The sequence below is a fragment of the Canis lupus genome, chromosome 19 (genome assembly GCF_048164855.1).
Source record: "Canis lupus baileyi chromosome 19, mCanLup2.hap1, whole genome shotgun sequence".
Taxonomy (NCBI): domain Eukaryota; kingdom Metazoa; phylum Chordata; class Mammalia; order Carnivora; family Canidae; genus Canis; species Canis lupus.
In genome coordinates this window covers 45,561,254-45,579,243 of record NC_132856.1, presented here as the reverse complement: position 1 = coordinate 45,579,243, position 17,990 = coordinate 45,561,254, and the positions used below count along the sequence as shown (strand labels likewise).

The following is a 17,990-nucleotide window of genomic DNA, read 5'->3' as shown; positions in this document are numbered from 1 at the left end:
AGCGTCTGCCTTCAGCTGAGTCGTGATCCTGAGGTCCTGAGTTTGAGCCCCACATTGGGCTCCCTGCTCAGTGGGGAGCTTACTTTTTTCTCTCCCTCTGCCACTTCCCCGTTTGTGCTTTCTCTCTCTCTTTCTCTTTCTGTCAAATAAAATCTTAAAAAAAAAAAGAATTCCTACAAACTAATAGGAAAAAAGACTAATAATCTATAGCCAAATAGGCAAAGTACATGAATAAAAAGTTGACAGAAAAGAAAATACAGAGGCTCTTAAACTACAACATATACTCAACAACATAATACACATTTTGCAGAACACCAGGATGAACAAAGAGCCTATTTAAAAAGAGAATCAAATACATCTAACAAGAGAGGGAACTTGCCATTCATCAGTGATGACAACATACCCAAACCGCAAATGATTTATGGCTTCCTCAACCACCTGCATCTAAGGTCAAAGTAGAGGATGTTTGTTCAGCCTCACACATAAAAAGAGAATTGCAAGTGACAACCACAATGAGATACCATTTTTTTTCTTCTGGCCACGTCGGAGGCTGGCCGTGCACCCTCGTGTAGAGCCCCAGCACCCGGATGGTGGACCTTTTTTTTTTTTTTTTTTTTAAGATTTATCTATTTATTCATGATAAGGCAGAGACACAGGCAGAGGGAGAAGCAGGTTCCATGCAGGGATCCCGACGTGGGACTTGATTCCGGGTCCCCAGGATCATGCCCTAGGCTACAGGCAGGCGCCAAACCGCTGAGCCACCCGGGGGATCCCCCATTTTTTTTTAACCTATTGTGTTGGCTAAGGTAAAAAGTGATAACACACTATGCTGATTAGGAGGTGCGGAAAGAGGCAGGTATATCTATTATTGGTCGGGGTATAAATTGGCCCCATCTTTAAAAAGAGATGGAGATCGCTATCAAAATGGGAAGTTTGACTCCTTGATTAAACAACTCCTGATGTCATCCTCCAGTTATACCTGGACTTGTGTAAGATGATGTGGGTACTTATTATTAACAGCAAAATAGGGGAATCTAAATGCCTGCCATGAGAAGACGGGCTATAAAAATTATGGTGCATCCAAACAATGAACACTCTCCTAACCTTCAAAAGAATATGGGGACCTTTATATGGTGATTTGGAACTATTTAAAAAAAATACTATTAAGTAAAAGAAGAGTGACTTTAAAAGTATACAAGGCACATGAATGTTCATAGCAGAATATTCACAATCGTCAAAAGGTGGAAAAACCCAAATGTCCATTAAATGAATAAACAAAAGGTAGTATATACATACCAAAGAATATTATTCAACCATAAAAAGGAATAAAGTCTTGACACGTGCTACAACATGGATGACCTCAAAAACATTATGCTGAGTGAAAGAAGCTAGACACAAAATGACACATATTGTATGATTCCATTTTATTTATTTATTTGTTTGTTTATAATTTTTTTTTGGAGAGAGAGAGGGTGAGAGTGAGCGGGAGGGGAGAGGCAGAAGTAAAGGGAGAAAGAGAATCTCAAGCAGGCTCCTCGCCCAGCTCAAAGCCAATGCAGGGATCTCGGATCTCTGAGATCACAAATGGAGCAGGAATCAAGTCAGATACCCAACCGACTGAGCCACCCGGGGGGGCCTTTATAGGATTCCATTTATATGAAACATGAAGAATAGACAAATCTATAGAGACAGAAAGGAGATAAGCAGTTGCCAGGGCAGAGGGGAGGGGGAAAGGAGGAATGGGGATCCTTTGCTTTACGGGTGTGGTGTTTCCTTTGGGGATGACAAAAATGTCTTGGAACTAGATAGATATGCTACAACTGTGTGAGTTGTGTAAATGCCATCTGTGTAAAAATGGAGGAAAAATACATATGCATGTTTGCTTGAGTGAACATAAAGTATCTCTGGAAGGGCTTGTAAGAAACTGGATGTCTCCTGGCAGTGAACTGTGTGGTGTAGGATGGGAAAGAGCGATTTTTCTGAATAGCCAACGTCAGAAAGGGCTCTATCCAGGTTGCCATCCTTTAGCTCTCCTTCAGGTGGGCCCTAGAGACCTCCACTCCAACAGTGCAGCACCTCCAGCAGAAAGATGGTTCCCTCGGCCCCATACATAGGTCCACCAAAATCCCAGGGACTCAGTCTCAAAGTCCGCCTGCCTCCCTGTCCATCCCTGGACCAATCAGGATTTCCCAGGGAGGGTGCCACAGCAATCATTGGCTGAACTGGGAGGGGGTGGGGTCAGGTCCTACGAGTATCATTCTAAGAGTGGTCGTTAGACAGTTACATTTTCCTGGAAAAACTAGGAAACTGGAACCGCGGAAGGGAGAAAGAATGCCAGCAGGGGAAAGGTCGGATGAAAGAAATCCCGTGCACTCATGCCTGGAAATATGCCCCTTACCACTCCCCTCTTCAGGGAGGCGAAGGCCCATCAGCCCAAGGTGGTCTAACCCAGTGGCTGGGCCACCTTCAGGTGAGTGGTCGGAGTCTCTAAGCTCTGTCACATCGGGTATTGAGGGAGTGAGCAGTGACATCGACTATCTCACTTCGATAACCTGATCACTTTTACAGCTTTTTCTCTTTTCCCTGGGCTTGTATCCAGAAACTTTCAATGTTTTTCACTCCACCATCCCCCCACCCTCACTCCACCTCTGCACCAGGGATAACTTGCAACCTCTCTGCCTTGCTGGTGCAAGAACTTTCTGTCCAGTTTTTGCACACTTTGTACCTAGGGAATTGAGAGGAACCACTGGATGTGTCAATGACCCAAGCTGGACTGGGCTGAAACAAGCCAGACACATGGGGGAGGATGCAAGAAAGAGAGTGAAGGCAGACTGGGGGAAAGGAGGGGAGATATTGTTGGAGAGGACAGTCCTGGGGAATGACGGGGGTGGCTTCCCGACCAAATCATCACCACACACCCCCAGCTGGGAAATACTTTGCCCACCTAAGTGCATTCATGAAGTAATTACCCACCGGCTGCCATACAACAACAACAACAACACTTTTTTTTTTTTTTTTTATTGAGCCCCTGCTATATGCTTTGCACTCACTGGGACCTCAGAACAGCTCTGGTACAGAGGAAGAAACAGGCTCAGCGGGTTGTCACTTGGTCATAGAGGCAGGATTCGAACCCAAGCCCACCTGATTCCAAAACTCATAGATGGGTTTCCTTAAGATGGGTGTGACAGTAAGGTGAGGAGTGGGATGCTTCCAGGAGGGCCCTCAGTGCTACTTCACATAAGACCTTGGAGCTGAGGTCTCCCATAGTTGGGGTGGCTTTGTTCTCGGACCATCTCTCCTGAGCTGGCTCTCAACATGGGGGTAAGGGGTGGAGAGTGGGGAAGGAGGGGATCTGGCTGGGTCCTAATATCTTAGCACAAATTGTCCTTTAGAACTGGGGTTCACTGCGGATTTTGAAGTTTAAAAACATTCCATCTCTCCTGGATCTCTAAGGAATGAAATGAGGAGCATGGGGCCGTTAGAGGAGAGAGGAGCTCAGTGAAAATGGAGATGTGGTCTCAGAAGGGAAAAGGGGAGCCCAGAGCTTGCACAACATAAAGGGCCAGGGCTGCCAGAGTCGGTTTTCTCATCTGTGCGGCAGCAATGAAAACACCTGGGGGTTGCAAGAGTGTCTCATGCACTGTTGTCTGGGATATAGTTAGCGTGCAGAGGATGTCCAGCAGCTCCAGAAGTCCAGCCATATCTGGGGATGCTGCCTGGGGCTGGGCCTATCTGGTTAAGGGGCAGACATTAAGCTCTATGGGGTGCAGTTACAGCCCATAGTAAGAAGTTCCTGAGAGCTGGGAGTTGGTTGTCATGGGGACGATGCAGACAGTCTCTATGGTGATAGCTCGGTGAGGGGGTGCTGCTGACCTGGGAAAGCCTAGGGGGAAAGGTGTTCTGTTACCTCAGACACCAGAGTTTGGTTTCCATAGCAACAGCTATGGGGTTTAAGCAGCTTGGAGGCAGAGTTTGGAGGGTGGCAAGGAGCTGGCATGCACCTGGGGAAAGGGACAGGGTGTTTCCATGGTGAGAGCCAGGGAACTGAATGCTGGGTCACTCTTGGGACAGTTAGAGGGTTGGAAAGGGTGGTCTTCCCGACTGTTGGTCAGGACGGGGACATCCAGAAGTGAGTAGTAGCTCTCTAATGTCCGGAGGGGAAACGTGTGGTAACCATGGTTACAGCTGGCGGAGGAAGGTACATCTCCATGGGTGTGACTGATGAGGGAAGGGCTGTGTGACTAGGTTACAGGTAGAAGTTGGGCTGGTCGCCTTGGTAACAATGGGAAGTGGGACAGCTTGTCTCCATAGTGAGTGACATGGATCCTATAGATCCCTGGGCCCAGGGGATGGTCTCTTTGGTGACAGCCAGGAAAGAGGCCATCAGGTAGGAGCAGATTTGCTCCCTCCAGAGATACCTGAGGGGCGGGGCATGGCCACCAGTCATGCGAGCCAGCTGGGGCATGTCAATCTGTTTTAGTGGGTGACAGACAAGGCAGGTCTTCCCTGAAACTGGAGGGGTGGGGGTATTCAGGGTGACCTGGAAACATGGCCTGTCATTCTGCACACTTTGAGGGATTCACAGGGGAAGGAGGAATAGGGATACCCAATTTCCAGGTCATCATTGGGGAGAGGACAGAAGCCCAGTCTCCATGTGATCATGGGGCGTGATCACCGGATGAATTCGGAGATTTCCATTTTTTCTACATGTAAGGGGGAAAGGGGTTCAGTGTCCAGATGACCATAAGGGATGATAATCTTCAGTCTCCAGGGAGATGTAGAGGCCCTGAGGCCAATCTCCAGATAATCCTGGGGGTCCAGCCTCCAGGAGACCATGGGGGATGGTTCTGTCTGTTTTCAAGTAACCTCGGGAGGCGTGGTCAGTCTTCAGGAGACCTCAGGGTCTGTTGCCCTCCGGGGTGTTCAGGTGGCATGCCCCATCTCCTGGGGAAAGTCGAGGGAGGAGGGGAAGTCCACTGTCCAGGAGAGGTGTGGCCTTGATCAGTCTCCCAGAACTGGCTAGTCTATGAGGACCCCAGGGGGCGCAGCCAGTGTTCAAGACCACAGGAAGCCCCGTCAGCCTGCAGGGCGCCGCAGGGGGCGTGGCCAGTCTCCAGTCACGTGGCCGGTCTCCAAGAGACCGCAGAGCACTCGGCCAGCCGCCAAGCACCCCAATCATCTGCGCCCAGGGCCTAGACGCGCAACGGGGTCCAAGCAGCGGGGTCGCGCGCGCCTCCGGCCCAGCCACCGCCTCCGGCCCAACCCCAGCCCCAGCCGCCGGGCGCGGGGTCCGGCGCACCGGGCGCGCGGTAGCAGTAGACGCCAAAGAGGCGGCGCGTGGCGTCGGGGAATCCTAGGCTGCGGACGCCGGGCCGGCGGCCGCCGCAGCGCGCGCGCGGGTTCACGATGGGGTAGCGCGCGCTCCCGTCGGCCAGCCAGCCCGCGGTGCAGCGGTCCAGCAGCTGCAGCTTCCACGCCGCGAAGAGCTGTCCCACCTTGGCCACGGCCGCGCCGCGCGCCGCGCACGCACGCGCTGCTCCCGAGAAGGGCACGGGCCGCAGCGGCTTCAGGAAGAACACACGTCCTGCAGTGGAGTGGGGGAGAGTGCTTAAGGCCAATCTCGGGAGCTGGCCTCCCCAGGATTCAGACGCTTTCCACCTCCCACGTGCCTGCAACCCAGGACCCGAACCACAGGACTCGGGAGCACCCCCACCCCTGCAGTCCTGGATCCCAGCCTTGGCCGGGGCAGCGTCGGTGCCAGGCGATGCTTGACTGCCGCGCCTTGGCAGTCCGGGGGTGGGATATCCCGGTCTGGACCCCCCGCCCCGAGGGTCGGAGTGGATAGAAGGGGCTAAACGGAGGAAACTGAGAGGGCGGGAAAGAGATTGAGAGGGAGGACTCTCAAGGGGCGGGGCCTCGCGGACAGGGCGGATCCCGAGCCTGCGGGGGGGCGGGGTCTCCTCCCCGGGGGCGGGGCCTACACACCCGGGAGGTTGGATGTGAAGCAGAAGGCGTCGTAGCGTTCCTCGGCGTTATGGCGGTAGCCGTAGTTGCGCACGCCCCCGGAGGCGCCGCCGCCGCCGCCGCCGGTCCCGGCGCTCCCGGCTCCGCCCAGGCCGCCGCAGGGCTCCCGGGGCTGGCTCACCGGGTACTGCACGGAGCCGTCGCGCAGCCAGCCTGCATTGCACCAGTCCAGGCCATCGCGCCAGGCCGCGTGCAGCTGCTCTGCCGACGCCAGGATGCCGTCCTGCTCAGCGCAGGCGCGCTGCGCCTCGGTGAAGGTCAACTTGTAGCGGCCTCCACGGGGGTGGTAAGGGAAGACAACGCCTGGGAGGACAGACATAGGGCTCAGCTCGGGAATCCCAGCCCTCCCCTACCCACCTGACATCTGAGGTGCTGCGTAACTCTTCAACCTAGAGTTTCCACTCCATCCCTCACTCTGGCCTTAGTCCTACCACACGGGTTCTCAGCTCACTTCCCTGTGGTTCTCCTTGCCTTACGCATGGGATTCACTTGACCTTCCCTTTTATTTACTTAATCATGGCCACCCACTTCTACCACTGGAGACCTTTGCTTATGTACTTTGTTTTCCACTTTCCATCTGCTGCACTCCTATTCATCCTTCAAAACCCAGCCCCCACCACCCTTCTTCCTTCAGTCTTTAGTGCTTCGGACAATTCCTCAGCACTGGGAGCTTCCATCTGGTCAAGCCCTGAGCTCATGGAGCTGGGAATGTCTGTGACCACTGCTGACTCACCCAACAGGGACCCGAGACCTCTTTGATCCCCAACATTATCCAGGGCAGTTCCCACTGGTTTCTCTTCCACCTTCAGTTCTTATAACTTGTCCTTCATTGGACCTACAGTCAACTCAGCTCATCAGCATTCTGTGTGTATGTTTGAGGGGCAGACCTTGGAGATGGAACATGCATCTTTCAGCAGACTCTGGGAGGAGCAAACAGGGGCCAGAAAGAAGACCTGGAGCCTGAAGGCGGAGGCTCGAGTTCTAACTCCGCCACTCACTTGCATGGGCAAGGCTCTAACCTCTCTGAGCTAGTTGCTCATCTGCTGGTAATAACATCTCCCTCAGACTTTTTGGGAAAATTAAACAAGAGACTTCAAAGACCTCTTCAAGCTCTTTGAAAATGTCCAATAAAGAAGAGGTGCTGCTATTATTGCTGTCATTTGCTATTGTTGGGAGGTTCAACAAGTAAGGGCTCTGAAATCTCTCCCAGAATCTTCTCTGGGGGACTGAGGAAGGCGACCCAAGTGGGAGATAACTCCTCAGATAGAAACCCCACTTTCCAGCTCCACAGTCAGAGCACCCCATCTCCCAGCCGCAGTGATTGGCTCATGGATGGACACATGACTCAACCTGGGCCAATGAGGGACAACCCTGAGACTCTAGCTAGCACTGCTAGGAAATTAATAGCTAAGTTGGAGGAGGGAAGCCTGGCTCTACTTTTTGGTTCCATCAGGGGAAACCTGACTGAAGAACACTCACTTAGGGAAACAGAGCTGAGGGACGAATTCCTGACATGGTGTGAGTGGATCTCCCTGGATTTCGCTGGGCCTGGATACTACCCCCAGGGTTTCCCAAAGCCCTTACTGTTGGCACTTTAGACTGGATCATTCTTGGGGATGTGAGGGGGGAGAGACACGACTGTTCTGTGCATTGTAGGATGTATTGCAGCATCCCTGACCTCTGCCCACTAGATGCCATCAGCAACCCCCTCTAGCCATTGCCAATGTTCCTGGGGAGGAAATTCACCTCAGATCAGAACCATTACCCTACCCTACCAAGCCTCAAATTCTTTTAGGCCAACTTGATTTGGTTTCTGTCCTTTGCAATACTTCCTACCCTCCTCCCTTAGAAACTTGCTTCATCCTGTCCATAAGCTGGTTACCTTCCAGGTCCAGCTTGACCATGCCAGTGTCATCCTCCAGCTCATTGGTGACCTCGCATTCGTAGCGCCCGTAATCCTGCAGCGTAACATTTCGGAGAACCAGGGAGGCATCCCCGGGTCCATCGCCCTGCAGTTCGGCCCGCCCGCGGTAGCTGCCAAATGCTCGGTGCTGGGGCCCCAGCGCCACGAAGACGTCGGCAAAGGCCAGTGGATCCACCACCTTGGTCCACTTGAGGCGCACCCCGTCGTGGTCGTGGGCGGCTGCCTCATAGTGGTAGCGGCAGGGCAAGACGATGGTGCCCCCCCTGTGACTGACCACCTGCCCAGGCGCCGTCTGCACCACCACGGAGCCCGACTCACCCTCTGCGGGAGGGTCAAGTAGGGTTCAGAAGAGGTCCTAGGGGGCAGGGTGAGGAACCTGGGGAAGGGAATCCCGGGAAAGGGAATTCCAGGGAAGTGCTGTGGGAAGAAGGCTTGGGCGGAGGTCAGGGGGTCGGAAGGTTAAAGGAGATCAGGAAAGGGAACTAGGACTCAGAGGGTGAGGGACTTGGGGGGGGGGGGGTGTCTATGACCCTCAGGAATGCTCCATGCCTACCCACTGTATCCTCCCTGCTCCCAGGCAGTCACATTCGGGCAGGACTCCTGCAGGGCAAGACCCGCTTCCGCTGTCAGACTCACCGAGCACGTGCACGACCTTCTTCCGTCCGCGCTGCGCCCCTGCGGGGGCCGTGAGCAGCAGGACTCCCCAGGCCGCAGCCCAGAGCGCGCCGGCACCGAGGGCCGCCCGAGCACACACCTGGGGGCACAGGGTACTCGGTCCCGCCTCCTGGACTTGGCCTGTCGGAGGACCAGCCTCCTGACCTTCCTTCCCCACCGCGAGGACTTCTCGCGTGCCCAGGTCCCCACCCTGGCCAGGGTCCCAGAGGACTCGCCCAAGGAGAAGGCTGGCGGACCCTTCCAGCCCTCCCCCTCCCCCCACCCCCCTACCCCCCTACCCCCGCCGCACTCTCCCGGGACTTCACATTCCCGCTCCTCCGCCAAGCCCACGCCCCCGGGCTCACTTGCCCAGGGTCTGGCGCCCGCAACCCGCCAGCTCCCCTAACCCCAACCCCTAAGGCTCGGAGCTCCGCCCCCTTCCGTGGCCGGCCCCGGCCAGGATTGGGAGGGAGGGGGGAGGAGCTGGAGCAGCGGCAGCGGCAAGGTTATCGGTGCGCCAGGAGACTGCAGCAAAGCGGCCGGGGTGTGGGGGCGGCGGGGGAGGGGGGTGCCAGGGGGAGAGTCAGAGAGGGGTAGAGACGCGGAGAGAGGGCGAGGAAAGGGAAAGAGACAGAGAGAAAAGCAGGGAGAGATGAGGAGAGACGGATGGAGAGAGAGGGAAAGACACAGAGAAGGGTAAGGAAAGATGGAGAAAGGGTAAGGAAAGAAGGGAGAGAGGAAAGAGAGCAAGAGGGGCAAAGAGAAGAGAGGGCTTGGAGGGAGGGAGAGATAGAGACTCGGAGGATGAGAAGAGGGACCAGGAAGACCAAAAGAGGGAGAGAAAAGTAGGGAAAGGAGAGGCAGAGTTGGAGATGCAGAGATAGAAGAGGGTGAGAGACGGCAGGGACGGGAGAGACGGAGCGGGGAGAGACTGAGAAGAGAAGCACGGAGGGACGCAGGTTCAGACACGGAGCCAGACAATCCCAGAGAGGCACCTACCGGGACCCGCGCCCGCGGCCCCACTCACCATCTTGCCCGTGCGGCCCCCGCCGAGCGGCCCCTACGCGCCGGGACTGCGCTCCCCGCACACCCAGGAAGGACTGGGCAAGTCCCTTCGGGCGGCGCAATCCCGGCGTCTGCCTGCAAGGGGAGGAGGGAGGCGAACGGGGGTGCGGGGAGGAGCTTTAAAGGGAACGCGGCGACGCGCACTCGTCGAGGAAACCCGGGCGCGGGCGGAGGAAGGACCGCACTGGACAGTCAGTGCAGGACAATGATCCTGCTGGCTGACCTTGGGTGGGCAGAGGAACCTCTGGGCCTCAGTTTAACTCTCTGTAAAATGGAGGAAGGGGGACTGACGGAGTCTTCCATCTAGGATGCCCAAGGTGAGCCGGGGGGCTGAGTAACCTGGGAAAGGGGCGTGGCCTGCAGGCCTCAGTTTTCCCATTTGTCACTTGGTGGCCATCGAGGTGTCCTGGGCCCTGGCACCCAAGAGGGGCTCACTCGGCGGGGTGGGGGCCCACAACAGTCACACACTCTGCAGAGGGAACATGCAGCAACAGGTCCAAATCTGACTCTGCCTTTTACCTATGTAGGACCTTGGAAGAGAGACTTGGTATCTTTGAGCCTCAGTTTCCACCTCCAGGAAATGGAGTGCTGTTTTTTTGTTTTTCAGGTTTTATTTATCTGAACTAGACAGAGAGAGAGAGAGAGAGAGAGAGAGAGAGAGCATGTGCAGACAGAGGGAGAAGCAGACTCCCTGCTGGGCAGGAAGCCTGATGCGGAGCTCCATCCCAGGACACTGAGATCATGATCTGAACTGAAGGCAGATGCTTAACCGACTGAGCCACCCAGGCACCCCAAGTACTGGTTCTTTGGTGAAGATCCAAAGGTTAGACATACAATGGGTTCCTAAAAAATGTTGGTAGGGGTGGTGAGCAGGGGAGCCTGATCAAGCCTCTGACCCACTCTGGGCCTGAGTCACCCCGAACCTGGCCCTTTACCCAAGTTCAAAAATCAAATCAGGAAAAAAAAAAATGAGCCTTTCCCCCCAACCCCTTGGCTGCCTCCTCAGCCCCAGTTTCCCCAAAATATGAGCCAATCATACAGCAGAGTCAAGGTTATAGGGTCCACGGTTGGATGGGCTAGGCCAGGGCTCAGTCCTTTAGCTCAGATGCATCCAGGAGCCATGACCTCTGATCAGGACATTTGCAGCCTATGAGCTCAGTTTCCCCATCAGGAATATGGGGTGAGATCCAGCATTATAACACTTGAGGTTAGCCCTTGGTAATGGTATATGGTAGGTGCTTAATAACTGTGCCACACCATTTGTTATTATAATTTATTGTCAGATTTTGGGTGTTTCTCTCCTGACTGACCTCAGGCTGGTCTTTGGACCTCTCTGAGCCTCCATTTTCCCCATCTGGAAGATGGAGCTGTGCACACCAGCCAGAGGCTGACTGCTGCTGTCCAGCACCTCTGGCTCCTGGTGGTCATGCTGGCAGTGATGGGTAGGCCCTCATGGGGTGAATGAAGCAAGTCCTTCACCTCTGAATCCTGAAACACTCAGGCAGCAGCAATATTTGGGCATCAAAAGGTTTTTTACTAAAAGGATCCATGGGGGTATGATGGGTAAATTCTGGAGTAGAACAGTCTGTATGGGATTGGGGTACCATGACAGTTGAACATGTCTAGGCCTCAAGGGCACATGTGTCCCCTGGGTCTCCCATCCAGCTCATTGGCCTGATACCACCATAGCCAGAACCAAAGACACCTGGAGATGTACTTTCTATCTCTAAGAGACCCAGCCCACCCTTCCCACAGCAGGGCTGGCTGGGCATGGAAACCGAGTCCTGGGTCGTCTCCAGCCCTGTCAATGCTCCTTCTTGTGGTGTGCCAGAGGACCAGGGGGTGGGCGCAAGAAGAAGGCAGGCCACCACAGGCAGCGGAAGGCCAGCAGATGGGGACCCAGCGCATATAGCAGGTTGTACCCGAAGAAGCTGGCCCAGGCGTCGTCAGGCACGCGGTAGGTGAAGGGCGTGCGAAGATGCATGGAGGCACCCATGTGTGAGAACTGTGCCTAGTGGCCACACAAGGAAGATGTATGTCAGGAGCCAGGAGAGAACAAGTCCCAGCAACATCCCACCTTAGGGAGCCCAGGGGGTCCCTGTCCCTCTCACTGGCTGCTGACATGTCTCCCCTCTCTAGTTCATCTGTCTGCCTCTAAATATCTCTGGGTCCACATTTCCTGTCTGTCTATGAACCTCTCCCCAGCTGTCTAACCATTACCATCTTCACACTGTTGGACCCTGTTTTCCATCTCTGACCTGGGTCCAGCTCCTCCTCCCTACCCCAGGCAGCTGCCTTTGACACAAATCCTGTTGATTCTACCCCAGAGATGTCTTCCAGGTCTCCACTGCTCGGGCCTCAGGCTTCATAACTTTCCATCAGGAATCCTGAAACAGGCCCCCCAGCTCTGACTGGGCCCTCCACAGCTCAAACACATTCCATGGCTCCCCCAGCTCAGAGTTCAAAGCCTTCAGTATCTAGCTGTCAAATTCTCTTGCCTCTGCCTCTGTGTTGTGGTTCTACTAAACCACTATCCCCCTCTATGTCTTTATGCTGTTCCCATTTCTGAAATGCTCTTCCTTGCCTAGAGAATTCATATCCATACACCAAAACCCAGCTCCTATGCCCACTCTTTTAGGAAACGTTCCCCTTCTGGAATTGCTCTCAGCCCCTATCCTTTCCTCTCTCTAGTTATGACCCCATAGGGTTGGGAGTGTTTGGGTCAGGTACTTTCTCCCCGTAACTAGGGAATCCTAGGGTACCAAGCTGGGGCTGGGGCCTCTCAGAGGCTCAGCATCACTCTGTTCAGGGAGAGCACAAAAGCAATTGATGGGCAGGCAGAAAATTTCTTCCCTACAGACCCAACCACACCTCCCCCGCCCCACACCACACCTGGCCAACAGCTCCAGCAAACACCAAGGCCCAGTCAGGCAGCCAAGAACAGCCAGGGAAGATGAGGGCATAGGCAGCCAGGCCATAGAAGGGCATAACGTAGAACATGTACACCAGCATCTGAAGGACACACAGCCAATAGAATGAGCAGCAGCTGCCTTCCTGACACCCCTGAGGTGGAAGCCCCAGGGAGGATCTGACCAACCTCAGACCTCAGGCTCTCTGCACATCTCAACCCTGTGTACATCGCTCCTCTGTTTCCCTTGCGTATCCAGCCCCCTGAGCTCCACCACATACATACATACACACACTGAACCCACCCACGTTATTCCAGAAGTGGCAGGTGACCCTGGCCTGGCCAACTGGAACACTCCAGTCCCCCCTGCCCCCCGGCCATAATGATCAGTGACAGGATGGGCATATTATTCAGTGATGATGGCATGTGGGCCAATCAAAGCCTGCCTGAGATTTATGCTTAAGCTCTGGAGATATAAAAGCTCACATTCCTCTGGGGTGGCTAAGTAGGGCAGATGGCAGCCTGGCGCTGCCCAAGACTATCTCTGCAATCCCACAAAGTGACTACTTGGGAGTGGAGTCCATGCAAAGAAAACAGAGCCCAGAGACACAGGTAGCCTTAGCTCCTAGATCCAGCCATACTTGAAGACCATATCTGTCTTCCAAAATGAATTTTTGATAGGACAACAAACTGACTTGTGTTTCTGATACCTGCTTCAAAGAGGACTTGCTAGACCTCTATCCATGGCAGGACCATATGCTCTCTCTTCCCATCTGTCCTCTCACCTGCACCTTCGGATAGGCCACGGGGTCCCGTAGGTATGGCTCGTACTGATAGATGTAGACAAAGCAGGCATCTGTGGGGCAGTCAAGCACCACCTGGAGCAGAGAGACAAACCAACAACCTACCTCAAGAAGCCATTTTTCCCACAAGAAGCCTTTTCTACCCTCCCAAGCGAGTCCCATACCCCTTGCTCTGGCCTCCGTTAGCCTTGGTTCTCTCTCTTTGGCTGGGAAGGGTACAGAGAATGGGGCTTTGTCATGGAACACTCAGATGAGACTTGATGAAGAACTTCCCTGGTTGATGAGAAAGGCAAGCAGTGGCCTTTTTGCATTGGCTAAAGGAACACGGTTGACGGGGACAGAAGAGTGGGCTGGAGGCAGAAGAAAGATCGGTTGACAACTGCAGACTCACCAGGCCCCGGAAGAAGGTGAAGAGTCCAGTGAGGGTGAGGTATATGACAAGGGCCAGGTCAACTGGACGTCTCAGGATGCCCTTTCTTTGTTCCTCCTGTACCTGCCCCATAGGAGACAGACAGTGTGAGAAGTCTGGTATCCAGCAGGCACTCAATAAGGCTTCATCCCTTCTTTCCTAATGGCCAAGGAGATGCTTCCAAAGAGGCAATGTTTCTTTTATTTTTTTTAATATTTTATTTATTCATGAGGTATACAGAGAGAGAGGTAGAGGGAGAAGCAGGCTGCCCGCAGAGAGCCCAATGTGGGATTCGATCCCCAGACCCCAGGATCACGACCTGAGCCAAAGGCAGAAGCTCAACCACTGCATGACCCAGTGCCCCTACCACCCGCTTTAAATATTTTATTTATTTGACAGGGAGAGAACACAAGCAGAGGGAGCAGCAAGCAGAGGCAGAGGGAGAAGCAGGCTCCCAGCTGAGCAGGGAGCCAGAGCAGGGACCCTGGGATCATGACCTGAGCCGAAGGAGACACTTAACCGACTGAGCCACCCAGGCACCCCCAAAGAGCCAATGTTTCCGATCAGAAGTAACTCTAATGAGGGACACTCGGGCATGTTGGCACTTACCATAGTGGGGTTACAGCAGGTTGGTGCCCTGGACTGGTTGAAGATCCTCATGCCAGCCCAGCATGGGACTAGCACATAGGGGATGGCAAGGAATAAGGTAGGTCTGACCTCTGAGCTGTATTTACCTATCATGGTAGGAGAGAGGGAGTATCACTCAGTGAGGATCACCCAGGCCTGGTGTGACCCATGAGTCACACCAGACCCCCTGGCTGGAAGTAGTAATTCCCAAATGCAATCTTTATTCAAGCTCTGGCACCTCTGGCTCCCCAGTGCTCATAAGGTGGTGTCCATGTTCCTCAGCCCGGCCTGCTTCAATTTACTTTCTGGATATGGCTTCTATGCTTCAGCTGTTCTTTGCTCCCCTTTGATACACCCTGGGTGTCCCTCCTGCTCAGCCACCCCCACATACTGGGCTGCCTCTCCCCTCTACCTCCCAAGACCTACTTATGAACCTTCTAGGTGTAGCACAGTGACCCAGACTGAGGAGATGGGATCCTTCAAAACCAAGTCCTTACCAAGGATGTTTCCTGGGAGGAACACGAGGATGGTCATGATGAAAGATCCCAGCCAGTATAGTCCAAGGTTCCGGTATCTCTTCCTGAGGCAGGGGATGTGGGGTGACCAATAGATGCCTGTTCCCCAGTCTCAGAGCCCTAGCAAGGGTCTACCCTGGGCTCCTCAACTCTAGGTCCCTCCCAGTTTTGTCCAGGACAGAAGAGACAACAGGGAGATGAATGAGGGACTGAACAGATCGTCTGTCTGAGGACAGAAGTGGCTGCCTAGGCACAGGAGTGTACAAGACAAGAGAGCTGACTACCATTCACTCCTGTGACATTCCCTGGAAACTTCTCCTGACCACTCCTGGCTGGAGCCCTAGAGAGGTCTTTCCTCTACAGACGCTTCTGATTGCATCCAGGATTGGGACCCCATCTGAGGACTTGATCTCCTTCCCAGGATCCAAGTGGCACTCACCCATCCCCCCACGAACCTTCTGCGGATGGCACCAGCCATGGCCAGGTAGAGGAGGTAGTGAACCGTGCCATCCCAGTAGCAGATGAAGATTCCGTGTGCAGTGCGCAAGTAGGGCTCTCCCTGCAGGGGCAGGTCAGGGCTCAGCTGGGCAGAAGGGCAGGAGGCATCCCTGGTGACCCCCTACATACCTCCTTGTTATAGAAGTCCATGAAGCCCACCACGTAGCCATCTTCCTGGAGAGCAATCAGGAGGTCCACCACAGAGGTGAAGGAGAAGACAGCAAATACTGTGGGGAGAGTGGGCGGGGCATGGCCCAGGTGGGGGCGGGGCCTGAGGCAGTGTGTCTGGGACCCAGAGTCCAGGTAAGGAACTAGGCTCAGCTGCTCCCAGTCACCATTCCACAGGTCACATGACCCACAGCCCTGCCTCTTGAGGAGGCACAGTCCCTGCCTCTGGGAGTCCTCAGGCTGAGAAGGCACTGACCCTGCCCTCAGGAAATCCCAAAGTGATGAGGAAGTATGGTCTTTTAGGGGCTCCCAATCTGATGTAAAGATACAGTCCTGCTCTCAGGAGCCCCAGGTCTGAAGTGGGAGGTCCTCTGAGGTTCCCCAACCAATGAGGTTTCTCCAGTCTCTTTGAAGTTCTCCAGTCTGATGGAAGCCCTTTAAGGGGATGGAGGAGGCCCCTGCTCACACCGTTCTCTCCTACTAACTTACCAGCATAGAGTGGGTCATAGTAGATCTCGCCGGGGGACAAGTTGTAGATAGTCACAAAAAGAAGACCCAGGATCAGGGCACTCATCAATGCCAGCCCCAGGGGGCTATAAAGAGGGAAAACAAGTCAGAGAAGCCAGGCCCAGTGCTGAGGCCCCACCCCACCCTGGTGAGGGCAAAAGCAGGTTCCAGGATGCTCCAGATATTGAGACTGAAATTTTTCCATCCAGGAATCTCCTATCCTGAAACTGCCCTTTCCCATCACTAGGCTGTTACCTGAGCTGTTTCTCCCTCCTGGAAACTCCTTCCAGAAATCTCTTCCACTTGGCAAACTCCTACTGACCCTTTATGGCCTATCTTTCATGGTTCCTCCTCTAGGAAGCCCTCCCTGACTCCCTAGAAAGACTCATTGCCAAACTTAGGCCAAGTACAGAGGGGGCATCAGTTAACTCTTTCTGACTACACAATCCATCCCGTCACTTGCTGATATATGTTTGATTCGGTTTGCTGCCAGTCATTCAACACCACAAAGCCACTGTGTGGCCAGACCCAGCTTCTAAACCTGTCAGGTCTCTAGTGCTCAGCACTGTACACCTCACTTTCTGAACCTCCTGACTCCTCCCAGCTGAAGTCCAAATGCTTCTATCAACTCCACCCAACCCCTGCCCAGATCTGTCCCAATCAACCAGGTAAGACAGGTCAACCAGTTGCATAGATAATAAATAGAAGCCAGGATGGAAGCCTCCAACACTAGTGGGAAGAGTGGGAAAGCTCTCCAAGGTCCTACACTCCCCTACACTCTCTTCAAGCTCCTACCTTTTCACGGACCCCTTTGGCACCTAAGATCCCCATCCTGGCCCTATCTGACCAACAATGACAATTATACTAATCAGATGAGACCACACAAGCCTATGCACATGATTTGTAATCCTTAACTGTAACTATGGGATGAGGTCTAGGATTATATTCATTACACACTGAAGAAACACAGGCTCCCAGAAGCAATCAGGCTCACCCAGGATCCAGGGGGATGGAGGCAGGAATTTGTACCCAAGGAGCCAACCCCACAGTCAAGACTCCCTCTACCCCATGTCTTGAGTTGAACTAGGTTGGGGAGTGTGAGGGCTTGCAGATGCCCGGCACCCTAGTGACAAGATCCACAGGGCTGGGGTTAGGAGACAAGAGAGGTCACAGCATGTGGGGGACACTGAGGCTAAAGACAGGGTGGGCCAAATTTTAACAGAAGAAAGTCTCAGGCCTGCGATAGGCGATGGAGGGGTGGTGGAACAGAACTCCAGTGTGCGTGTGTCAAGAGCTGGGTAATCAGAACCTTATCTGGGGCAATACTTTGACCTTTGGTAACTTTGGAGCTGGGCACATCCCTGGGAAGATCCCAGAAACCCTCCAAAACTCTGCCCTGGGGGAGGGGGGGTCCACTCTGTTTCTCAACCTCCTTTCCCTTCAAGCCCAAAATGTCCTAGGAGCGCCCCCCCCCCCATCAACACAGAGCTGCCAGGCCCGCGGAAAGGGGCCTTCAGGTTGCATGGCGGGGGACAGTTCTGGCCTAGCCCTCTCCCTCCCGGCAGGAGCCGCGCAGGGACTCAGGGCTCGGGGGAGCCCGGCTCGCCGCCCGCGCATCCTCGCCTCCCGCCACCGCCGTCCCGGTCCCCCGTTCCCCCTCCCCCGAGGCCGCCCCGGCCCCTCCTGGCCCCTCCCCTCACGCACTGCGAGAGCGCCGAGACGTGGCTGAGCACATAGGACAAGGGGAGGGCGCCGAGCGACAGAGCCGCGATCTTGCCGGCCAGCGGCGGGATGTCCATGGTGGCGGCGCCTGGACCCAGGCTCGGTCCCCGCGCGGCCTCCAGGGCGCTCCGCAACTCCGCGGCCCGCGCGTCTAGGTGGAGGGGGG

The 17,990-nt window shown here is 54.6% G+C and overlaps 2 protein-coding genes across 2 annotated transcripts; both read right to left on the bottom strand.

Annotated features, from left to right (window-relative positions):
- Nucleotides 1-4,457: 4,457 nt before the first annotated feature.
- On the bottom strand, nucleotides 4,458-9,787 carry HAPLN4 (hyaluronan and proteoglycan link protein 4). Its single transcript, XM_072786600.1, has 5 exons — nucleotides 9,630-9,787; nucleotides 8,585-8,702; nucleotides 7,907-8,269; nucleotides 5,986-6,327; nucleotides 4,458-5,584 (listed from the first exon to the last, which is right to left on the bottom strand). The coding sequence occupies exons 1-5, from the start codon at nucleotides 9,630-9,632 to the stop codon at nucleotides 5,193-5,195; spliced, it is 1,218 nt and encodes a 405-aa protein (XP_072642701.1). The 5' UTR covers nucleotides 9,633-9,787; the 3' UTR covers nucleotides 4,458-5,192.
- A 1,139-nt stretch (nucleotides 9,788-10,926) lies between these two features.
- Nucleotides 10,927-17,990, bottom strand: TM6SF2 (transmembrane 6 superfamily member 2). Its single transcript, XM_072786601.1, has 10 exons — nucleotides 17,807-17,990; nucleotides 16,085-16,188; nucleotides 15,557-15,654; nucleotides 15,385-15,488; nucleotides 14,912-14,994; nucleotides 14,397-14,521; nucleotides 13,770-13,871; nucleotides 13,361-13,453; nucleotides 12,560-12,679; nucleotides 10,927-11,678 (listed from the first exon to the last, which is right to left on the bottom strand). The coding sequence occupies exons 1-10, from the start codon at nucleotides 17,899-17,901 to the stop codon at nucleotides 11,472-11,474; spliced, it is 1,131 nt and encodes a 376-aa protein (XP_072642702.1). The 5' UTR covers nucleotides 17,902-17,990; the 3' UTR covers nucleotides 10,927-11,471.